The 22,904-nt window shown below is 55.5% G+C and overlaps 2 protein-coding genes across 2 annotated transcripts; both read right to left on the bottom strand.

Annotated features, from left to right (window-relative positions):
* Positions 1–547: 547 nt before the first annotated feature.
* TMEM86B (transmembrane protein 86B) lies at positions 548–2,741 on the bottom strand. Its single transcript, XM_038753096.1, has 3 exons — positions 2,157–2,741; positions 1,687–1,933; positions 548–1,107 (listed from the first exon to the last, which is right to left on the bottom strand). The coding sequence occupies exons 1-3, from the start codon at positions 2,187–2,189 to the stop codon at positions 716–718; spliced, it is 672 nt and encodes a 223-aa protein (XP_038609024.1). The 5' UTR covers positions 2,190–2,741; the 3' UTR covers positions 548–715.
* A 1,028-nt stretch (positions 2,742–3,769) lies between these two features.
* On the bottom strand, positions 3,770–22,321 carry PPP6R1 (protein phosphatase 6 regulatory subunit 1). Its single transcript, XM_038752813.1, is given in 22 exon segments — positions 3,770–3,830; positions 4,187–4,262; positions 4,531–4,586; positions 5,033–5,144; positions 5,604–5,728; positions 6,029–6,177; positions 6,391–6,448; positions 6,729–6,826; positions 6,903–6,995; positions 7,130–7,215; positions 7,324–7,432; positions 7,514–7,597; positions 7,758–7,907; positions 7,993–8,145; positions 10,078–10,246; positions 10,359–10,475; positions 11,341–11,453; positions 11,540–11,605; positions 11,697–11,834; positions 11,950–12,136; positions 14,588–14,832; positions 22,237–22,321. Coding segments are annotated over 21 exon segments (2,427 nt in total). The 5' UTR covers positions 14,815–14,832; positions 22,237–22,321.
* Between the last annotated feature and the right edge of the window lie 583 nt (positions 22,322–22,904).

Genomic DNA, 22,904 nt, shown 5'->3' with positions numbered 1-22,904 from the left:
TAAATAGAATAGTAAACATATATACCACATATCTAGAGACGGTCCCTACCCAACAGCTGGCTCACAGTCTAGAAGGGGGAGACAGAGAACGAAACAAAACATCCCAAGCGCTTAGTACAGTGCTCTGCACATAGTAAGCGCTCAATAAATACGACTGATGATGATGATGATGATGATGAACAAAATGAAATAAATAGAATAGCAAACATATATACTATATACCTAGAGACGGTCCCTACCCAACAGCGGGCTCACAGTCTAGAAGGAGGAGACAGAGAACGAAACAGAACATATTAACAAAATAAAATGAACAGAATAGATATGTGTATGAGTTAAATAAATAAATAGAATGAACCCCAGAAAGACCTCCGGACACCCAGTAGTCATCCCCTAGGCTTTATTGCAAGACGCAGAGTCCGAGACCCCGGGTGAGGAGAAGGGGATGGTGAGGCATGGGGAGCAGGTTGTCCCACGTGGGGCTCACAGTCTTAATCCCCATTTTACCATATGTTGACAAATTGTACTTCCCAAGCGCTTAGTACAGTGCTCTGCACACAGTAAGCGCTCAATAAATACGATTGATGAGGAGGAGGAGGCAGAGTCGGGTGGGCGCGGACCGGTTTGCGAGCCCACTCGGGGACACTGGATGGAGGGAGATGGAGAGGAGGGTGGCACGGGGCCACGGTGGTCATCTCGCGGGGACCCCATCCCTCGGTCACTCCGCTTTGGGGCTCGGGTGGCCGTGCTCCACCACCGTGAGGGCCAGGAAGCACTGGGCGGCGTAGTAGGTTGTCATGACGACGGCCCGGGCCGCGGGCACGGGGCTGACGAAGGCGTCCAGGGTCAGGACTGAGTCCGACAGGGTGAAGAGCAGGGCGCCCAGGGTCCGGCCGCGCCCGCCCCGGGCCAGGCCCCGCCAGACCACCAGGCCCAGGATGGCCATATACCCGGCCACGGGCACGGCCAGGGCCGGAGGCAGGTGGGGGAGCAAGAAGGCGTAGAAAGCGCCGAAAGCCAGGCCGACGGGGGGGAGCAGGCCCAGGCGGGCCGGGCGCAGGCCAAAGGTCCAGATGTACAGGACGTGGGCCACAGCGAACGAGGCCATCCCTGGGGAGGGCGGGAGGGAGAGAGGCCCACGTCATCCCCCAGGCCCGGAATGCCCCCAATCCCTCTGCCCACCCGCCAAGCTAGCTCTCTTCCTCCCTTCAAGGCCCTGCTGAGAGCTCCCCTCCTCCAGGAAGCCTTCCCAGACTGAGCCCCCTTCCTTCCTCTCCCCCTCGCCCCCCTCTCCATCCCCCCCATCTTACCTCCTTCCCTTCCCCACAGCACCTGTATATATGTTTGTACGTATTTATTTTACTTGTACATATCTATCCTATTTATTTTATTTTGTTAGTATGTTTGGTTTTGTTCTCTGTCTCCCCCTTTTAGACTGTGAGCCCGCTGTTGGGTAGGGACTGTATATGTTGCCAATTTGTACTTACCAAGCGCTTAGTCCAGTGCTCTGCACACAGTAAGCGCTCAATAAATACGATTGATGATGACGATGATGATGAGGTGTGAGGATTTAAGCGAGCCCCCCACCCCACCGGAGTCTCCCCAAATCTCCTGGGGAGCCCCTTGGACGTTGGGGGGGGGGCTACGGGATCCTGCCCTCGGCGTCCCACCCTCCTAGGCGCCCCTCACCATAGATGAAGCCATTGGGCCAGACGAGGCACACGTCCCCCAGGGCAGAGAGGAGCAGGCCTAAGCGGACCCAGGGGGCAGAAGGGCTTCCCGCTTCCTGGATCCAGGAGAAAAAGGCCAGGGAGAGGACGGGAAGAGCCTTGACCAGGGCGCTGGTCAAGCTGGGCCGGTCCGCAGGCAGCCAGAGCAGGAAGTACTGGATGCAGGACAGGACAAAGGGGAGGAGGCACAGGCAGATGCCCAGGAGCTGTGAGGAAGGGGGAAAATGAGTTGGAGACAAAGACAACCCTAACCGCCCAGGACTCCAGCCCTGCCTCCAATCCCCAGTGCCTCACTTTCTCCCCCCCCGCCCCTCCCTCTGAGGCCCAACTTCCATAAACTGCCACCTCCCATCCCAGGGGGGGAACCCGGCCATCCAGCCCCCATCTCCAAAACCCAGCTCTGCAGCCCACCCGGGACCCCCAACTCACGCTCGGCTCCCGGCTACTCCTCCGCGAGGCCATGGTGGGTCCCCTTCACCGGGATGAGCAGGGACAACAGGAGCGGGTGTCCGTGTGCTTACGTGTATACTGGGGGGGGGGGATTACACTTTAACCCGACGGGCTCTGCGGACTCTCACCGGGCTGATAACGGGCACCAAGAGAGCCTCCCCTCAGCTGGAGGAGGGCCTGGCCCTGCTGATAAAAAGGGAGGTGGGGACGGGAAAGGAGAAGCTCCCTCTCTCTTCTCCTTTCAGGGTTGGGCCTGGGCCCTTAGGGTGCCAGCTCTCTTCCAGCAGGACCTTGTGGGTGTGGTGGGGGGGCGGGAGGGGAGAGAAGGGCAAGAGAGATTTGCTCGCTTTCTCACTGGGTCAGTCCCATCCTCACTGAGACATTTCTGGCCCCAGCCCTCTCTCCTGAAAGGCGCAGGGAAAGACTGCAACAAGGCAGAGTCGGGCTAGATTCCGCTGAGGATGATGAGGAAAGGTCGAGGGAGGTGATTTGGGGGCTTCTTTCCTTCCCCGGTAAGGGCCCGGGTGAAGAATGTGGGGTCCCCAATGGGTCGGGCCGGGGGCCGGGCTGGCTGATGGAAGCAGGAGGAGGGGACAAGATAATCCCCAAAGGTAATGACAAATCCACCACAAAATGAGCAAACTCTAAATCAAAGCCCCTCAGAGCGCAGGGCTACACCAACATCGGGGCCAGAGCCGGGCCCAGTGAGGCAGGCCGGGGGCGGAGAGGACAGCAGGGGCAACGGCGTGGGGCGGAAAGGGCGGCTGGGGGATAGAGAGGGCAGCAGGGGCCAGAAAGAGGGCGGTTGGGGATAGAACGGGCAGCAGGGACAACGGCAGGGGCTAAGGAAAAGGCAGCCGGGCGATAGAGAGGGCATCCGGGGGATAGAGAGGAGAGCGGGGGGGCAACGGCCTGGACCAGAAAGGACGAACCAGGTTTGGAGCCGGGCGTTTGCAGGGTCCAATCCAAGCAGAATCCGCCCCCTACCCCAAATGCCCTGGGGCTCACGGAAGACCCCAAGAAGCGTCTGAAAACGAAAGCTTCCCCCTCTGCCCGAGAGAAGCGACGCAGTTCCCCAACTGCTGAAAATCACGCACGGAGTTGGTCCCTGGGTTTTTATTTGACAGAATGTCTGCCCCCACGCTTTTCTCTCTCCCTCTCTCACACAGACACAAAACACACACACGCACACGCACACGTCCACGTGGGGGGCAGATTTAGGGTAGGAGTCACAAGGCACAATAATTTCCCTCTTACGTTCACCGCCCCCAAACCCCTCACCACACGCCCGGGATCTCTATTCTGTCTGCCCACATAGAGAATGTCTTTATTTCGTGAGTCCCGGATCTCAGTGCAAATGGCGGAGGGCTCGGTGGGCTGGGCCGCCGGTCTTCATCCTTCTTCCAGGGCCGGGGGCTGTGGTTCCGCCCTCCAGGGACCCGTGCAGCGTTCTCCGGCTCCTCGTGGCGGAAGAGGAGAGGTGGCCGGGCGGCTTTGGCCCTCGGCGACGGTTATCTAAGGGTGGAGAGAGATTCAGGAGGGAGGTCGGGGGCCCAGGCCTTCCCCCTCCCGCTCCCTTCGCATCCTCCTACTCACTTGGCCACCGGAGAGGCAGGGTCTTCATGAAAAGGGCCATTGGGCAAGGGGAAGGGGCTGGAGGGAGAGGAGACAGAGTGAGGGACCCACCTAGGAGGCTCTTATCTCTCCTTCCGGGGTTCCAGGCCTGTTATCCTCCAGTTCCCTCTTCCCTGTGACTCCCTCCCCAAGCTCCGAGGAAGCCTGGGGGAGGGAGAGGGAAGGCTCCCCAAACCTGCCCAGAGCAGCCCTGCCCCCTCAATGGCTCTCGCAAAGGGAGCGGGAGGGGAGAAGGGGGTGTTGAGAGGCAGGGAGGTCATGGGAAGGGGACGAGGAAGATGGGGGGCGGGAGGGAGATAAGGAAGGACCAAGAGGATGGGGGCGGAGGAGGAAGCACAGAGGCCAGAGTCCGGCCTCTTCCCTTTCCCCCTTACCTGTCCGGAGCTCCTGGGAGTGGTGGGTTGGGGATGCTCCCCCCACCGGGGTCCCCACCATTGCTCCTGCCGGGAGCTGGAGGGAGAAAAGGCACATGCTACGTTATCGGCCCTCTGAACTTGGCCTGGGGACCGATGGGAGAGGAAGCCGTGGGGTCCCGGGGACTGACAGGAAGGGGATGGGGGCTCTTGCCTGTTCCACTGTTCCGTCAACTCTCTCACTCCCCTGAATGGGCTGGGGACTCAGGGAGTGGGGAAGAAGAGGAAGGGGCTTAGAGAGGTTGAGTGGAGGGCAAGGGGAAGGGGCTGAGAGGAAGTGGTTGAGGGGAGGGGCTAGGCCTCACCTGTGTTGGGAGGTATTTGGCCACGAGTCACTTCCTGAGATGAGGGGGCTGGACAGCTGGGAGAGGGAAGGAGACATGATGGTGACGATGGCATTTACTAAGCGCCTAGTAGGTGTTGAGCACTGTTCTAAGCGCTGGAGTAGATACAAGGTGATCAGGTTGTCCCACGTGGGGCTCACGGTCTTAATCCCCATTTTATAGATGAGGGAACTGAGGCCCGGAGAAGTGAAGTGACTTGCCCAAAGCCGCCCAGCTGACAAGGGGCAGAGCCGGCATTTGAACCCACGACCTCTGACTCCAAAGCCCGGGCTCTTTCCACCGAGCCGCGCGGACATGGCAACGGAACGGGACTCCAAAGGGATCCCATCCCCCTCAGGAACCCAGGTGTCCAAATCCCAAGGCCCGCGTTCCTGAATCCCACAGAGACCCAAGCATCCCACCCCCCGCCTGCTCCCTCTTCCCGGGCCCCCAGGCCTCGACGCTCCAGCCATCCGCAACTCACCCAGCCGACAAGGCTCCACTGTCTGAGGGCTGGGGGGCGGCCCCGCTCTGGGCCAGAGGTTCCGCCTCGGGGAAGGTGGGCGCTGAGGTCCCACGCGCCGGGCAGTCTGGGTCTGAGAGAGACGGATGGGTCAACGCGGGGAAGAGATACGGGAAGGGAAGAGAGGAAGAGCGGAGCCAGGTAAGTACCCGGCGAGCAGCAGCGTGGCTCAGTGGAAACAGCCCGGGCTTTGGAGTCAGAGGTCGTGGGTTTGGATCCCGGCTCTGCCGCGTGTCTGCTGTGTGACCTTGGGCAAGTCACTTCTCTGAGCCTCAGTTACCTCCTCTGTAAAATGGGGATTAAGACTGGGAGCCCCACATGGGACAACCTGGTCACCTTGTATCTCCCCCAGCACTCAGAACAGTGCTTTGCACATAGCAAGAGCTTAATAAATGCCATCATTATTATTATATGTTGCCAACTTGTACTTCCCAAGCGCTTAGTACAGTGCTCTGCACACAGTAAGCGTTCAATACGATTGATTGATTATTACCCCGGCATCATGTAACCCCACATCCGACCCTCTACTTACCATGGGATGTCTCTGAGTTTGGGGGGCCTGTCTCATCCCCACCTGAATCTTCTTCCTCCTCCTCCTCCTCCTCTTCTTCTTCCTCCTCCTCCTCCTCCTCCTCACTGTCTGTGCTGTCTCTGCTCCTGCCCCGGCCAGGACCCTCATCAGGACTTGGGGGAACGTTGCCTTCTCCCCGGCCCCGCTCCCCTTAGGGACCCGGGAGTCCTACTCCCCACCCACCGGCCCGAACTCTCCAAGGGCTCGCTGGACGTCGGGCCGAGGTGGCCCGCGGCGGAAAGGGACAGTCCGCGTTCAGGTGTGGAGACTTCGGCCCGCTTTCTGGGACTACAAGCCCCAGCAGGCCCCGGGGACCGCAAGCACTCCGGGACGGGGCCCGGTTTCAGCCCCGGTACGCCCACCCGCCCCGGCCCCCAGCCCCTCACAGGAGTCCGTGAGCCGGGCCGGACCGGGCCCCGGCAGGCAGCGGTTGGTCCTCCCAGCTGCCGGCCTCCCCGTCCGAATCCTCGTCGTCGTCATCGTCAAAGTGCCGGATCCTCTCCTTGCAGCAAATCTCAAACAGGTTTGAGTTCGGCTGTGGGAACGGGAGGGGGAGAGGGTCAGGCGGAAAGGAGCCCCCCACCCCTGCCCTCCCGCCCGGGGGGATCGAGGCTTCCGGGTCCCCGGCCCGCCCCTCCTCCGGGGCCCGGGTATCCTGCACCCCCAGCCCTTACTTCGGCGCCCCGGGCCACACTGCGGAGCTCGGCTTCCCTCCCCCGCTGTCCTCGGGGACCCGGCGCCCACTCACGCTCTCGCCGTCGGCATGCAGGGAGAAGGTGATGTTTGCTGTCTTGTCGAAGGGAGCACTGCAGGCACCGTGGCGGGGAGAGGAACGTTAACAGACCCGGGGGATCACCGGGGCAGGGGTTTCCTCTCCCGCCAATCCCTCCCGCCTCTGGAGGCTCTCCGCCCCGGCTCCCAGGGTTCAAGTGGTTGCTCCGTGGGGCCGGGGGCACCTCGGGGCGCAGGGAGGGGCCTGGGCCTCACATCGGTCAAGACCAAAGCCTCTGCCCCGTGCGACGTCGGCGTGGGGGCTAGCCGGCTCCAGAGAGGTGGGGGAAAGCGGCGCCCGGAGTGGGAGCTTACTTGACGTTCTCCTCCTGTTCCCCAAACTCCTCGTCGTTGAAGCCGAAATGGTCGATGAACGCGGACGTCATCTGCTGCATCTGGAAATCCATGAACGCCTGGCGGGGAGAGCGGGGGTCTGGTTGGGAGGTGTCCGCCGGCTGGCCCCCGGAGGGCCCCGGCTCGCCACCTCACCTGCTGCAGGGCGGCTTCTTCGGGGAAGGCGAACTCCTTCAGCCGAGGGTCATCTTCGTCCTCGCTGGACGAGGGCCGGGGGTGCGCCGTCACCTGGAGGGGGCATTGGTGTCGGTGGGCATTAGCCACGAGACCCCCAAGAAAACAGGCGGCGGTGGATGGACCTCAGGATGGGTCCTCCCGCGTCCCACCTCGGTGCCTGCCCGGCGGGCCCCCTCGCTCCTCACCAGGTCCACGCGGTTCCGTCGATTGGTCTCGGCCAACGGCCCCGACACAAAGGTCTCCCAGCGCTCCTGCTCCTCCGCGGGCAGCTCTGGACCCGCGTGGGGGTGGGCGGAGGGGAGGGTGAGGAAGGGCCGCCCAGGGCCACGTCCCTCCCGCCCTTCCTCCTCCTCCTGCCTCCGTCCGCCCCCCGCCTCACCCCGGAGGAGCTGCCCGAGGAGCGCCGCGTTGGGGCCCGCTTCCACGCTCTGCACCACCGCGTTGGCCATCCGCGTCAGGTGACCCATGTAGCCTTGGCGTCGCCCCCCCTGCCGCCCTGGTTGGGGGAAAGAGCGGGGGTTGGAGCGACGGCCCGCCGGGGCCTCTCCCAGCGCCCCAACCCTCCGGACTCAGGCTGCGGGCACTCACTGGATCCGGTCATTCTCCTCCCAGGCGGAGAGGATCCGCTGTACCAAGCGGCACCGCTGCAAGAGCTGGGGGAGCCGGGCCGGCGGAGATCATCGGGGGGGCGGAGGACGAGAAAGGGCGGTGCCCGCGGACAGAAAGGTGAGGAGAGGGCGTGGAGCACTGGGGGGTTGCGGGGAGGGCGTTCTCCACCCCCACCCCGTTGTCCCGGCCCATTTCCCGCCTTACGTGTCTGACGACGGCACTGTGGGTGTTGTGGGTGGGAGCGTCGCACTCCCCGTCCCCCTGCCCCGGGGGCCCCGAGCTGAGCAAGTTGCTGATGCACAGCTCCACCTGAGCGTGTAGGAAGTTGTTGTAGACGTAATGAAAGTACAGGTCCTGGGGGAGGGGGAATGGCCGATCAGGGTGGGGTGGGCATCGCCGTGCCCTCCGGGACCCCCGCCGCCACCGCCGCGGGCCCCACCAGCAGGGTGTTGAGGGTATCCAGGCCCAGCAGCTCCTCCCTCAAGCCGGGCTCGGGGGCCATCAGGGCGCTGCCCAGCAACATGACCGCGTGCAGGCGGGGCGCGCCCAGGGGAGGCTCCAACCTCCCCCACGTTGTCCGCAGCACCTCTTCCTGTTGGCGGGGAGGGACAGAGACAGGGAGAGAGACACACCACGGGTCGATCAATCCATCGGAGGACGGGGGCGGAGACAGGAGGACGGGACGACTTGAGGGAATCCAACTCCCAGCAGGCCTCGGAGCTCCAGTTCCACATCCCACCGGCCTCTATTCATTCATTCAATCGTACTTATTAGGCGCTTACTGTGTGCAGAGCACTGGACTAAGCGCTTGGGAAGTACAAGTCGGCAACACATAGAGACGGGCCCTACCCGACAGCGGGCTCACAGTCTAGAAGGGGGAGACAGACAACAAAACACATTAACAAAATAAAATAAATATGTACAAATAAAATAGAGTCATAAATCCGTACAAACATATATACATATATACAGGTGCTGTGGGGGGGGGAAGGAGGTAAGGCTGGGGGGATGGGGAGGGGGAGGAGGGGGAGAGGAAGGAGGGGGCTCAGTCTGGGCTTCATTCATTCATTCAATCGTATTTATTGAGTGCTTACTGTTTGCAGACCACTGTACTAAGCGCTTGGGAAGTACAAGTTGGCAACATATAAAGACAGTCCCTACCCAACAATGGGCTCACAGTCTAGAAGGGGGAGACAGACAACCAAACAAGTGGATAGGTTTAAATTCCATTTCCTAGCAGCCCCCATTCCGATCCTCCCAGACTCCTCCAAGCTTCTCGCCCCACCCACATGATCCCCCCTCCTCTAAGACTGCCCCGTGGAGAGGCAGCGTGGCTCAGTGGAGAAGCAGCGTGGCTCAGTGGAAAGAGCTCGGGCTTTGGAGTCAGAGGTCATGGGTTCAAATCCCAGCTCTGCAAACTGTCAGCTGGGTGACTCTGGGCAAGTCACTTCACTTCTCTGGGCCTCAGTTCCCTCATCTGGAAAATGGGGATTAAAACTGTGAGTCCCCCGTGGGACAACCTGATAACCTTGTCAAACCTCCTCAAAAATCTCCAGTGGCTACCAATCAATCTGCGCATCAGGCACAAATTCCTCACCCTGGGCTTCAAGGCTGTCCATCCATCCCCTCGCCCCCTCCTCCCTCCCCTCCCTTCTCTCCTTCTCCAGCCCAGCCCACACCCTCCGCTCCTCCGCCGCTAATCTCCTCACTGTACCTCCTTCTCGCCTGTCCCGCCATCGACCCCCGGCCCACGTCATCCCCCTGGCCTGGAATGCCCTCCCTCTGCCCCTCCGCCAAGCTAGCTCTCTTCCTCCCTTCAAGGTCCTGCTGAGAGCTCACCTCCTCCAGGAGGCCTTCCCACACTCAGCCCCTTCCCTCCTCTCCCCCTCGTCCCCCTCTCCATCCCCCCCATCTTACCTCCTTCCCTTCCCCACAGCACCTGTATGTATATATGTTTGTACATATTTATTACTCTGTCTTGTACATATCTATTCTATTTATTTTATCAGTATGTTTGGTTTTGTTCTCTGTCTCCCCCTTCTAGACCGTGAGCCCGCTGTTGGGTAGGGACTGTCTCCATGTGTTGCCGACTTGTGCTTCCCAAGCGCTTAGTCCAGTGCTCTGCACACCTGTATATATGTATGTTTGTACATATTTATTACTCTATTTATTTATTTTACTTGTACATATCTATTCTATTTATCTTATTTTGTTAGTTATGTTTGGTTTTGTTCTCTGTCTCCCCCTTTTAGACTGTGAGCCCACTGTTGGGTAGGGCCCGTCTCTATATGTTGCCAACTTGGACTTCCCAGGCGCTTAGTCCAGTGCTCTGCACACAGTAAGCGCACAATAAATACGATCGATGATGATGATGCACACAGTAAGCGCTCAATAAATACGACTGTCACCTTCCCAGTGCTTAGAACAGTGCTTTGCACATAGTAAGCGCTCAACAGATGCCATCATTATTATTATTATTATTATTCTTCTTCCTCTCTCCCTCCCTCACCCAACCACAGCTGACCTTCGGGGGTCGCAGCAGCAGCTGGTGGAAGTGGCGGAGCCGGGGGCGCAGGGCCAGCAGGGTCCCCAGGCTGGCTTGGCTGGTGAGGGTGTCCGGGCCGACGGGGGAGGTGAGCTCCGGCTGACCGTCCACCGTGCAGTAGAAGCCGCCCGGACCCCCGAACTCCGACCTGGGACGGGGAAGGCTCAGCAGGGGCCCGGCTGCTCCCTGCCCCAAAGCCCGGTTGGTCCTGCCCGCCGCCAAATCCCACAGGTCCCTTCTCCGCCCTCCCCTGCCCTTACCGGGGTCGCCTGGGCTCCAGCAGCGTGAGGAGGACCTGGATGCCGCAGATGACGACGGAGTCGCTCTGCTGCTCCCCCTCGAACATGTTACTGAGCAGCTGCTCCACCGTCTCTTGCCTGTGAGGTGGGAGGGGGAAGGGGAGATAATGATAACAATAATAATAATGACGGCATTTATTAAGCGCTTACTATGTGCAAAGCACTGGTGAAGTGATCAGGTTGTCCCACGGGGGGGATCACAGTCAATTACTCTATTTATTTATTTATTTATTTTACTTGTACATATCTGTTCTATTTATTTTACTTTGTCAGTATGTTTGGTTTTTTGTTTTTTTTTTCCTCTGTCTCCCCCTTTTAGACTGTGAGCCCAATGTTGGCTAGGGACTGTCTCTGTATGTTGCCAATTTGTACTTCCCAAGCGCTTAGTACAGTGCTCTGCACATAGTAAGCACTCAATAAATATGATTGATTGATTGAATCCCCATTTTACAGATGAGGTCGCTGAAGCCCAGAGAAGTGAAGTGACTTCCCCCTCATCCCGCTCTCCATCCCCCCCTTCTTACCTCCTTCCCTTCCCCACAGCACCTCCATATATGTTTGTACATATTTATTCCTCTATTTATTTTACTTGTACATACCTATTCTATTTATTTTACTTTGTTAGTATGTTTGGTTTTGTTCTCTGTCTCCCCCTTTAAGACTGCGAGCCCACTGTTGGGTAGGGACCGTCTCCAGATGTTGCCGACTTGTACTTCCCAAGCGCTTAGTCCGATGCTCTGCACACGGTAAGCGCTCAATAAATACGATTGATGATGATGATGATGACTTTCCCAAAGTCACCCAGCTGACAAGTGGTGGGGCCGGGATTTGAACCCACGACCTCTGACTCCGAAGCCCGGGCTCTTTCCACTGAGTCAGGCTGCTTCAAGGGGTGGGGGGGCCCTCCCCGCCGACCCCCCCCCCCCTCCCAGCCCCCTCTCACTTCTCCAGGGTGGCCAAGAGCTGGTCTGGCTCGGGACTGTCCTGGATGTGGATCATCTGCTCCCGGCTCAGGCGCACGATATCACACAGGGACTGGGCCGCGTTCGAGTGTTGCTAAGGAGAGGAGGGCCGACGGCAGAGGGTTAAGACCCGGTGCCAGGGCGTCCGGCCCCCGCCGCCGTGCCCCGGGCGGAACTCACACTCTCATCCTTGGATGGGTGAATCATCTCGATAAGCCTCTGGACGATCTTCTCCTCATTAAGCCACTGGTGGGGAGGGAGAGGAGGAAGCTCAGTGCGGCGGGCGGGAATCGGGGGGCGCGGCGGCGAGGGGGCCAACCGGGAGGGACGGGCTCACCGTGAAAACGTGCTGGCGCAGCTGCGGTCCCTCCACGCAGGTGAGCAGCCGGAGCAGCAGGTCCATGATGGCGGAAGTGCCGATGTGCCGCAGCAGCAGCGGGACGAAGTCGTCCTTCTTCTGCAGGAACGACACGATCTGGGGGAGCGGGGACCCTCTAGACACTCTGTCCAACTCCCGGTGATCCCTTCCCCGCCGCCCGACACCCCCCGCCGGGGGGAAAGCGGGGTTCGGGGAGGTGGGGGCCGGGCACCTGGTCGGCTTTGCGGTTGATGAGGACGCCCATGACCTTGCTGAAGAAGCTGGCCAACAGAGGGTTGAGGTTGCCCCCGGCCTGCAGGAAGCCGTAGAGTTGCCGCAGCAGCGCCTCGTCCCCGCCCAGCGCATCGTTGATCTGGGGCACGTCTGCCGTCAGGATGTCGCACGACACGCTGGGGTACCTGAGCGCGTCGGGGGGAAAAGGGGGGGATGACGGGAGGCCCCACCCCCAGGTCACCACATTCCCAGGGGTGAACGGCGGTGCTCGTTTGCGGGGCCCGGGCAGGGGAGCTGAGGTGTAGTGATTTATATTAATGCCCATCTCCCCCTCTAGACCGTAAGCTTGGATCATCCTCATCATCATCAATCGTATTTATTGAGTGCTTACTATGTGCAGAGCGCCGTACTAAGCGCTTGGGAAGTACAAACTGGCAACATATAGAGACAGTCCCTACCCAACAGTGGGCTCACAGTCTAAAAGGGGGGAGACAGAGAACAAAACCAAACATACTAACAAAATAAAATAAATAGAATAGGTATTAAGCGCTTACTACGTGCAAAGCACTGGGAGCTTACAAGGTGATCGGGTTGTCCCACCTGGGGCTCACAGTCTGAATCCCCAGGTTACAGATGAGGTCACTGAGGCAGAGAGAAGTAAAGGGACTTGCCCAAAGTCCCACAGCTGACAGGTGGCGGAGCCGGGATTTGAACCCATGACCTCTGCCTCCAAAGCCCGGGCTCTTACCACTGAGCCACGCTGCTTCCCGACTTGGACTTCCCAAGCGCTTAGTCCAGTGCTCTGCACGCAGTAAGCGCGCAATAAATACGACTGAATGAATGGATGTAAGCTCGTTGTGGGCAGAGAACATGTCTAGCATTCATCCATTCAATCATATTTACTGAGCGCTTACTGTGTGCAGAGCACCGGACTAAGCGTTTGGGAAGTACAAGTTGGCAACATCTAGAGATGGTCCCTAACCAGCAGCGGGCTCACAGTCTAGAAGGGGGAGACAGAGAACAAAACAAAACATGTGGACAGGTGTCATGTCATCAGAGTAAATAGAAGGAAAGCTAGATGTCTATTGGACTGTCTCTATATGTTGCCTACTTGTACTTCCCAAGCTCTCAGTACAGTGCTCTGCACGCAGTAAGTGCTCAATAAATATGATCGAATGAATGAATGAATGAACTGGGGGGCTGGGGTCACCGGGGGACAGCGCTTGGGATCACTTGGGGGTTAGGGCCTGGAGGATAATAATAGTAATAATGGTATTACTCTATTTATTTATTTTACTTGTACATATCTATTCTACTTATTTCATTTTGTTAATATGTTTTGTTTTGTTCTCTGTCTCCCCCTTCTAGACTGGGAGCCCACTGTTGGGTTGGGACCATCTCTATATGTTGCCAACTTGTACTTCCCAAGTGCTTAGTACAGTGCTCTGCACACAGTAAGCGCGCAATAAATACGATTGATTGATTGATTGATTTCGGTAGGGACCGTCTCTATATGTTGCCAACTTGTACTTCCCAAGCGCTTAGTACAGGGCTCTGCACACAGCTAAGTGCTCAATAGATACGACTGAATGAATGAATCGTTGCACAGTCCTCTCCACAGTGCTCTGCACACAGTAAGCGCTCAATAAATACGATTGACTGATTGATTGATTTCGGTATGGCCCGTCTCTATATGCTGCCAACTTGTACTTCCCAAGTGCTTAGTACAGTGCTCTGCACACGGTAAGCGCTCAAGAAATACGATCGAATGAATGAATCGTTGCAATGTCCTCTCCACAGTGCTGTGCACGCAGTAAGCGCTGAATAAATAGGATTGACTGAGTAGAGGTGAGAGAGGGACAGCATGAATGAATCGTTGCAATGTCCTCTCCACAGTGCTCTGCACACAGTAAGCGCTCAACACTTCCCAAGGAGCTTAGTCCAGTGCTCTGCACACAGTAAGCGCTCAATAAATACGATTGATTGATTTGGGTAGGGCCCGTCTCTATATGCTGCCAACTTGTACTTCCCAAGTGCTTAGTACAGTGCTCTGCACACAGTAAGCGCTCAAGAAATACGATCGAATGAATGAATCGTTGCAATGTCCTCTCCACAGTGCTGTGCACGCAGTAAGCGCTGAATAAATAGGATTGACTGAGTAGAGGTGAGAGAGGGACAGCATGAATGAATCGTTGCAATGTCCTCTCCACAGTGCTCTGCACACAGTAAGCGCTCAACACTTCCCAAGGAGCTTAGTCCAGTGCTCTGCACACAGTAAGCGCTCAATAAATACGATTGATTGATTGACTGATTTGGGTAGGGCCTGTCTCTATATGTTGCCAACTTGTACTTCCCAAGCGCTTAGTCCAGTGCTCTGCACACAGTAAGCGCTCAATAAATACGATTGATTTGGGTAGGGCCCGTCTCTATACGTTGCCAACTTGTACTTCCCAAGCGCTTAGTCCAGTGCTCAGCACACGGTAAGCGCTCAAGAAATACGATCGAATGAATGAATCGTTGCAATGTCCTCTCCGCAGTGCTGTGCACGCAGTAAGCGCTGAATAAATAGGATTGACTGAGTAGAGGTGTGAGAGGGACGGCAGGCCGGGCCCCCCCGCCCCCGGGGCCCTCCTCACTTGTATCGGAGCCTCTCGTCCCCGTCGGCAGGAGGTTCCTGCGTGAGGGAGGCCACCATGGCTTCCAGGTGCTGGGGCTGCAGGAGGAAATCGAGCAGCTTGCGGTTGACCCCCTTGCACTCCTGCAGCACGTCCTCCTCGTCCAGCAGCTCCCGCAGGCTCAGGCCCTCCCGCTCCAGCAGCGCGTCCAGGTGGGAGCTCGGGTGCAGGTCGAACTTCCAGAACATGGCGGCCGGGGCTCAGGGCTGCCGAGGAGAACAATCATAATAATAATAATAACGATGCCATTTATTAAGCGCTCACTATGTGCAAAGCGCGGGCGAAGTTGCAATACAAGGTGATCAGGTTGTCCCTCGGGGGGCTCACAGCTTTAATCCCCGTTTTTGCAGATGAGGTCACTGAGGTCCTTCTTTCCTCTCCCCCTCGTCCCCCTCTCCATCCCCCCGTCTTACCTCCTTCCCTTCCCCACAGCACCTGTATATATGTATATATGGTTGTACATATTTATTACTCTATTTATTTATTTTACTTGTACATTTCTATCCTACTTATTTTATTTTGTTGGTCTGTTTGGTTCTGTTCTCTGTCTCCCCCTTTTAGACTGTGAGCCCACTGTTGGGTAGGGACTGTCTCTATGTGATGCCAATTTGTACTTCCCAAGCGCTTAGTACAGTGCTCTGCACATAGTAAGCGCTCAATAAATACGATTGATTGATTGATTGATTGATTGATTGAGGCCCAGAGAAGTGAAGCGACTGGCCCAAAGTCACACAGCTGACTAGCGGCGGAGCCGGGATTCGAACCCGCGGCCTCTGACTCCAAAGCCCGGGCTCTTTCCACTGAGCCACGATGCGAGGGAGGTTACCAAGGTGACGGCAGAACGGAAGGATGTCTGAAAGAGCCGTCCGGAGGAGGGATGGGGGAGATGGGGCACGGAGGGGGCCGAGGGGACATTAGGAGACACCGGCACGGTCCTGGGAGAGAGGAGCCCCATGGGTGGGAAGCGTAGGGCCCCCCACCCACAGCGCACCCCCACCTTTTTTTTTTTAAATGGTATTTGTTAAGCACTCACTCACTGGCGATTAATTATGTTGGACACAGTCCCTGTCCCACATAGGGCTCACAGCCTAATTAAGACTGTGAGCCCGCTGTTGGGTAGGGACCGTCTCTATATGTTGCCAATTTGGACTTCCCAAGAGCTCGGTACAGTGCTCTGCACACACTAAGCGCTCAATAAATCCGATTGATTGATTAAACCGGTCTGGAATTCCCGTTTTACGGCTGAAGGGACTGAGGCAGAGAAGCGTGGCGGCTTGCCCAAAGTCACACGGCAGGCGACTGTCAGAGCAGGAATGGAACCCGGCTTAGGGAAGCGGCGTGGCTCGGTGGAAAGGGCGCAGGCTTTGGAGTCAGAGGTCGTGGGTTCAAATCCCGGCTCTGCCGCTTGTCAACTGTGTGGCTCGGGCAAGTCACTTCACTTCTTGGGGCCTCAGTTCCCTCATCTGTAAAATGGGGATTAAGACGGTGAGCCCCATGTGGGACAACTTGATCACCTTGTAACCTCCCCAGCGCTTAGGGGAGGTTACAAGATGATCAGGTTGTCCCACATGGGGCTCACCGTCTTAATCCCCGTTTTACAGATGAGGACATAGTAAGCGCTTAATAAATGCCATCATTATTATTATTATTATTATTAACCCAGGTCCTCTGACTCCCAGTCCCGTGGTTTTTCCACTGAGTCAGGCTACTTCTTCACCTCCTCTTCCCCTCCACCCATCTCCGGTGCCGGTTCTCTCTGCCCTTAGGGCCAAGGCTGAAGGGGTCAGGTCACAGAAGGGGCTCAGGCGAAGGAGGGGGAGGCGGATGAGCCCGGTTGCCTGGTTGCTGTGGCTTCTCCTGCCCCGCCACCACTAGACGGGCCCCTGGGAGAGGGGCTTGGCACCTGCTGGGGCATCAGGAGCCAATCCACAAACCGAGGGGTTTGGTCAGAGCGAGGCAGAGCCGTGTAGGAGAAGGACCGCCTCCTCCAAGAGGCCTTCTCCTCCTCTCCGCTGCCGCTAATCTCCTCACCGGGCCTCGCTCTCGCCTGTCCCACCGTCGACCCCCGGCCCACGTCCTCCCCCGGGCCTGGAATGCCCTCCCTCTGCCCATCCGCCAAGCTAGCTCTCTTCCTCCCTTCAAAGCCCTACTGAGAGCTCACCTCCTCCAGGAGGCCTTCCCACACTGAGCCCCCTCCTTCCTCTCCCCCTCGTCCCCCTCTCCATCCCCCCCCCCCCCGTCTTACCTCCTTCCCCTCCCCACGGCACCTGTATATATGTATATATGTTTGTACGTATTTATTACTCTATGTATTTATTTTATTTGTACATATTTATTCTATTTATTTTATTTCGTTAATATGTTTTGTTCTCTGTCTCCCCCTTCTAGACTGTGAGCCCGCTGTTGGGTAGACACCGCACCACCAAGCTAGCTCTCTTCCTCCCTTCAAAGCCCTACTGAGAGCTCACCTCCTCCAGGAGGCCTTCCCACACTCAGCCTCCTCCTTCCTCTCTCCCTCCTTCCCCTCCCCACAGCACCTGTATATATATATATATATACGTTTGTATGTATTTATTACTCTATTTATTTTATTTGTACATATTTATTCTATTTATTTTATTTTGTTAATGTTTTGTTTTGTTCTCTGTCTCCCCCTTCTAGACTGTGAGCCCACGGTTGGGTAGGGACCGTCTCTATATGTTGCCAACTTGTACCTCCCAAGCGCTTGGTACAGTGCTTAGCACACAGTAAGCGCTCAATAAATACGATTGAATGAATGAAAATGAATGAAGCCCTCTTTTCCTCTTCTCCCACTCCCTTCTGCGTCACCCTAACTTGCTCCCTTTGTTCAGCCCCGTCTTCCAGCCCCACAGCACTTATGTATAGAACTGTAATTTTATTACAATTAATACAGATTTACAGATTATTACAGATAATACAGATAATAATTATCTGTAATTATTATTTGTATTGACGTCTGTCTCCCCACCCTGTAGACTCTAAGCTCACTGTGGCAAGGGGATGTTTCTATTATATCGTACTCTCCCGAGCGATTAGTACAATGCTCTGCACACAGTAAGGGCTCAATAAATACGACTGACTGGCTGACTGGAAGGGAATCGCCCCCAGGGAAAGGGGTCAGGGGCTGGCCTCAGTTTCCTCATCAGGCAGCAAGTCTATCCCACAGAGGTCTCCCAGAGAGGAATAATAATAATGTTGGTATTTGTTAAGCGCTTACTATGTGCAAAGCGCTGTTCTAAGCGCTGAGGGGGGGATACAAGGTGATCAGGTTGTCCCGCAGGGAGCTCACAATCTTCATCCCCATTTTACGGACGAGGTAACTGAGGCACAGAGAAGTTAAGTGACTTGCCCAAAGACACACAGCTGACAATTGGTGGAGCCTGGATTTGAACCCATGACCTCGACTCCATGAGGCCTTCCCTGACTAAGCCCTCTTTTCTCTTTTCCCACTCCCTTCTGCATCTGACTTGCTCTATTTATCCCCTCCCAGCCCCACAGCATTTATGTACAAATCTGTAATTTATTTATATTTACTTCTGCCTCCCCCTCTAGACTTGTAAGCTCGTTGTGGGCACTGAAGGTGTCGGTGATATTGTTACACAGTACTCTCCCAAGCGCTTAGTATAGTGTTCCGCACACGGTAAGCGCTCAGTAAATATGATGGAGTGACTGAACCCGGCCGGCTCCTTCGGGATCCCAGGTCTGGGCTTTATAATAATAATGGCATTTATTGATCGCTTACTACGTGCAAAGTACTGTTCCAAGCGCTGGGGAGGTTACAAGGTGATCAGGTTGTCCCACGGGGGGGGGGCTCACAGTCTTAATCCCCATTTTACAGGTGAGGTAACTGAGGCCCAGAGAAGTTAAGTGACTTGCCCAAAGTCACACAGTTAACAATTGGCGGAGCGGGGATTTGAACCCATGACCTCTGACTCCGAAGCCTATGCTCTTTCCACTGAGCCACGCTGCTTCTCTACTTATCTACCACTTCTCCTTGAGGGTAGGAAATGTGTGTACCGGTTCTACTGAATTGTATTCCCCCAAGGGCTTAATACAATCCTCTGCACACAGTAAGTGCTGAATAAATCAATCGTATTTACTGAGCGCTTACTGTGTGCAGAGCACTGGACTAAGCGCTTGGGAAGTACAAGTTGGCAACATATAGAGACAGTCCCTACCCAACAACGGGCTCACAGCATAAATACCACTGAATGGTTCACTGAATGGTCTGATTGTATTGTATCTTCCCCAGCATTTAGCGCCAAAAAGTGCTTAATAAATGCCACAATTAGGATTGTCACTCCTAGAGATGGGTGCAGAACTGAGCTAGTAGTTTCTTTGTATTGATGTCCGTCCGCCCCCACCTCTAGACCGTAAGCTCATTGTGGACAGGCAATGTGTCTGTTTACTGTTGTACTGGACTGTCTTTTAGACTGTGAGCCCACTGTTGGGTAGGGACTGTCTCTATGTGTTGCCAATTTGTACTTCCCAAACGCTTAGTACAGTGCTCTGCACATAGTAAGCGCTCAATACGATTGATGATGATGATATTGGACTCTCCCAAGCACTTTGCACAGTGCTCCGCACACAGTTAAGTGCTCAGTAAATACAGCTGAATGAATATCCTAAGCCCGAGTCTCCAGCCTTGGCTATGAGGGAGACTCCCTGCTGCCTCTCTGCCCTTCGGCAGACTCCTTGGACAGTCCCTGTGATCCCGGCTTCTGATGCCAGGGGTTTCAATCAATCAATCAATCAATCAATCAATCGTATTTATTGAGCGCTTACTGTGTGCAGAGCACTGTACTAAGCGCTTGGGAAGTACAAGTTGGCAACATATAAGCAACTGAGCAGCATCTTTGGGCCACATAAAGTGCTTTCCAGCACCTCCTCAAAAGCCACTCCCATGGCCTCCAGTCAATCGTATTTATTGAGCACTTACTGTCTTTAAAGCACTGTATTAAGCACTTGAGAGAGTACAATACAACGATATAACAGACAGATTCCCTGCCCCAAACAAGCTTACAGTCCAGCGGGGGAGACGGAAAGCAATGCAAGTAAATAAATTACAGATTTGTATATAAGGCCCTGCTGAGAGCTCACCTCCTCCAGGAGGCCTTCCCAGGCTGAGCCCCTTCCTTCCTCTCCCCCTCGTCCCCCTCTCCATCCCCCCCCACCTTACCTCCTTCCCTTCCCCACAGCACCTGTATATATGTATTTATGTTTATACATATTTATTACCCTATTTATTTATTTATTTTACTTGTACATATCTATTCTATTTATTTTATTTTGTTAGTATGTTTGGTTTTGTTCTCTGTCTCCCCCTTTTAGACTGTGAGCCCACTCTTGGGTAGGGACTGTCTCTATATGTTGCCAATTTGTACTTCCCAAGCGCTTAGTACAGTGCTCTGCACACAGTAAGCGCTCAATAAATACGATTGATGATGATGATGATAAGTGCTGTGGGGCTGGGAGCGGGGATGAAGTCAGGGTGACGCAGAGGAAAGTTGAAGGAAAAGAGAGGGGGCTTAAGTCAGGGAAGACCTCAGAGGAGAGGTGCCTTCCCTAAGGCTTTGAAGGTGGGGAGAGTCACTGACTGTGGGGTCAGAGGTCATGGGTTCAAATCCCGCTCCGCCAATTGGCAGCTGTGTGACTTTGGGCAAGTCACTTCACTTCTCTGGGCCTCAGTTCCCTCATCTGTAAAATGGGGATTAAGACTGTGAGTCCCCCGTGGGACGACCCGATCACCTTGTAACCTCCCCAGCGCTTAGAACGGTGCTTTGCACATAGTAAGCGCTTAATAAATGCCATCATTATTATTACTACTATGAGGAGGGAGAGGGGTCCAGGCCAATCAATCAATCAATCATATTTATTGAGCGCTTACTGTGTGCAGAGCACTGTACTAAGCGCTTGGGAAGTACAAGTTGGCAACATATAGAGACAGTCCCTACCCAACAGTGGGCTCGGAGGCAGCACGGGGGCGAGAGGTCGGTGAGACGGAGTTACAGTGAGGAATTTAGCATTAGCGGAGCAAAGTGTGCCGGCCGGGTTGGAGGACAGTAGGGAGAAGAGGAGGGGGCACGGGGGCAAGGCTCTGTGGGTCAGACTGGGGTCATTCATTCATTCAATCGTATTTATTGAGCGCTTACTGTGTGCAGAGCACTGGACTAAGCGCTTGGGAAGTACAAATATACTCCTCACTCTGGGCTTCAAGGCTCCCCATCACCTCACCGCCTCCTCCCTCCCCTCCCTTCTCTCCTTGTCCAGCCCAGCCCGCACCCTCTGCTCCTCTGCCACCGCTCACCTCCTCACCGTTAGGCCTCGTTCTCGCCCGTCCTGCCGTCGACCCCCGGCCCCCGTCCTCCCCCTGGCCTGGAATGCCCTCCCTCCGCCCATCCGCCAAGCACGCTCTCTTCCTCCCTTCAAAGCCCTACTGAGAGCTCACCTCCTCCAGGAGGCCTTCCCACACTCAGCCCCCTCCTCCCTCTCCCCCTCCTCATCCCCCGGCCTTACCTCCCTCCCCTCCCCACAGCACCTGTATATATGTTTGTCCAGATTTATCACTCTATTTTACTTATACATATTTATTCTATTTACTTTATTTTGTTAATATGTTTGGTTTTGTTCTCTGTCTCCCCCTTCTAGACTGAGAGCCCACTGTTGGGTAGGGACCGTCTCTATATGTTGCTAACTTGGACTTCCCAAGTGCTTAGTACAGTGCTCTGCACACAGTAAGCGCTCAATAAATACGACTGAATGAATGAATGAATGAGGCCTTCCCAGGCTGAGGCCCCTCCTTCCTCTCCCCCTCCCCACCCCCCCACCCTACCTCCTTCCCCTCCCCACAGCACCTGTGTATATGTCTGTACAGATTTATTACTCTATTTATTTTCCCTGTACATATTTACTATTCTATTTATTTTATCTTGTTATGTTTTGTTGTCTGTCTCCCCCTTCTAGACTGCGAGCCCGCTGTTGGGTAGGGACCGTCTCTACATGTTGCCAACTTGTGCTTCCCAAGCGCTTAGTACAATGCTCTGCACACAGTAAGCATTCAATAAATACGATTTAATGAATGAATGAATGAGGGCTTCCCAGACTGAGGCCCCACCTTCCTCTCCCCCTCCCCTCCCAGCCCTACCTCCTTCCCCTCCCCACAGCACCTGTGTATATGTTTGTACAGGTTTATTACTCTATTTATTTCACTTGTACATATTTACTATTCTATTTATTTTATCTTGTTAATATGTATTGTTGTCTGTCTCCCCCTTCTAGATCGTGAGCCCGCTGTAGGGTAGGGACCGGCTCTATACGTTGCCAACTTGTACTCCCCAAGCGCTTAGTCCAGTGCTCTGCACACAGTAAGCGCTCAATAAATACAATTGAATAAATACAAATCGGCAACACAGAGAGACGGTCCCTACCCAACAGCAGGCTCCCCGTCTAGAAGGGCCCCTCAGGGACGGCAGTCAGGGGCTGGAGGGGGGGCTTGCCTGCAGGACTGGGCCCCCTCTATTCAGGTGCCAACCCTGGCCCCCCCTCTATTCAGATGCCAACCCTGGCGCCCATCAGTCACCACCACTTACTCAGAAAACAATCAAGGGGTGGATGACGACAGCGGGTAGCTGCCTTCCCAGAGAAGCAGCGTGGCTCAATGGAAAGAGCCCGGGCTCTGGAGTCAGAGGTCACGGGTTCAAATCCCGGCTCCGCCAACTGTCAGCTGGGCGACTTTGGGCAAGTCACGTCACTTCTCTGGGCCTCAGTTCCCTCATCTGTAAAATGGGGATTAAAACCGTGAGCCCCCCGGGGGACAACCCGATCACCTTGTCACCTCCCCAGTGCTTAGAACAGTGCTTTGCACATAGTAATCAATCAATCAATCGTATTTATTGAGCGCTTGTATTTATTGAGCGTATAGTAAGCGCTTAATAAATACCATCATCATCATCATCATTATTATTATTATTATTATTATTATTCAGACCGTGAGCCCCATGCAAGACAGGGACCGACACCCACCCGGTTACCGTGCATCCGGCTCAGCGCCTAGCACAGGGCTTAGCCCTTCTTAATCAATCCCACCTCTATTATCGATCCCATCCATCTTTGCTGGGTGGTCCCCGGTACGTTCCCAATGGTGCCGTGACTTTTACAGGATAAACTTGCTGCTGGCGGGGAGGAACGGATCCACGGGAAGCCACGCTCTCAACCCACACTCTTCCTTCCCCCGCAACTACCGGATACAGCTGTGCTC

This window comes from Tachyglossus aculeatus, chromosome 10 (assembly GCF_015852505.1).
Source record: "Tachyglossus aculeatus isolate mTacAcu1 chromosome 10, mTacAcu1.pri, whole genome shotgun sequence".
Classification (NCBI taxonomy): domain Eukaryota; kingdom Metazoa; phylum Chordata; class Mammalia; order Monotremata; family Tachyglossidae; genus Tachyglossus; species Tachyglossus aculeatus.
Note: the sequence above shows the minus strand (reverse complement) of the source record. Positions and strands in the feature narration are given on the sequence as shown.

Excerpts from the sequence above, each read along its gene's own strand:
- TMEM86B (XM_038753096.1), bottom strand. The coding sequence starts at position 2,189 with ATGGCCTCGCGGAGGAGTAGCCGGGAGCCGAGC. Across the intron at positions 1,934-2,156 it reads GGAGTAGCCGGGAGCCGAGC|CTCCTGGGCATCTGCCTGTG; the intron begins GTGAGTTGGGGG and ends CCTTCCTCACAG. Across the intron at positions 1,108-1,686 it reads GCCCAATGGCTTCATCTATG|GGATGGCCTCGTTCGCTGTG; the intron begins GTGAGGGGCGCC and ends CGCCCTCCCCAG.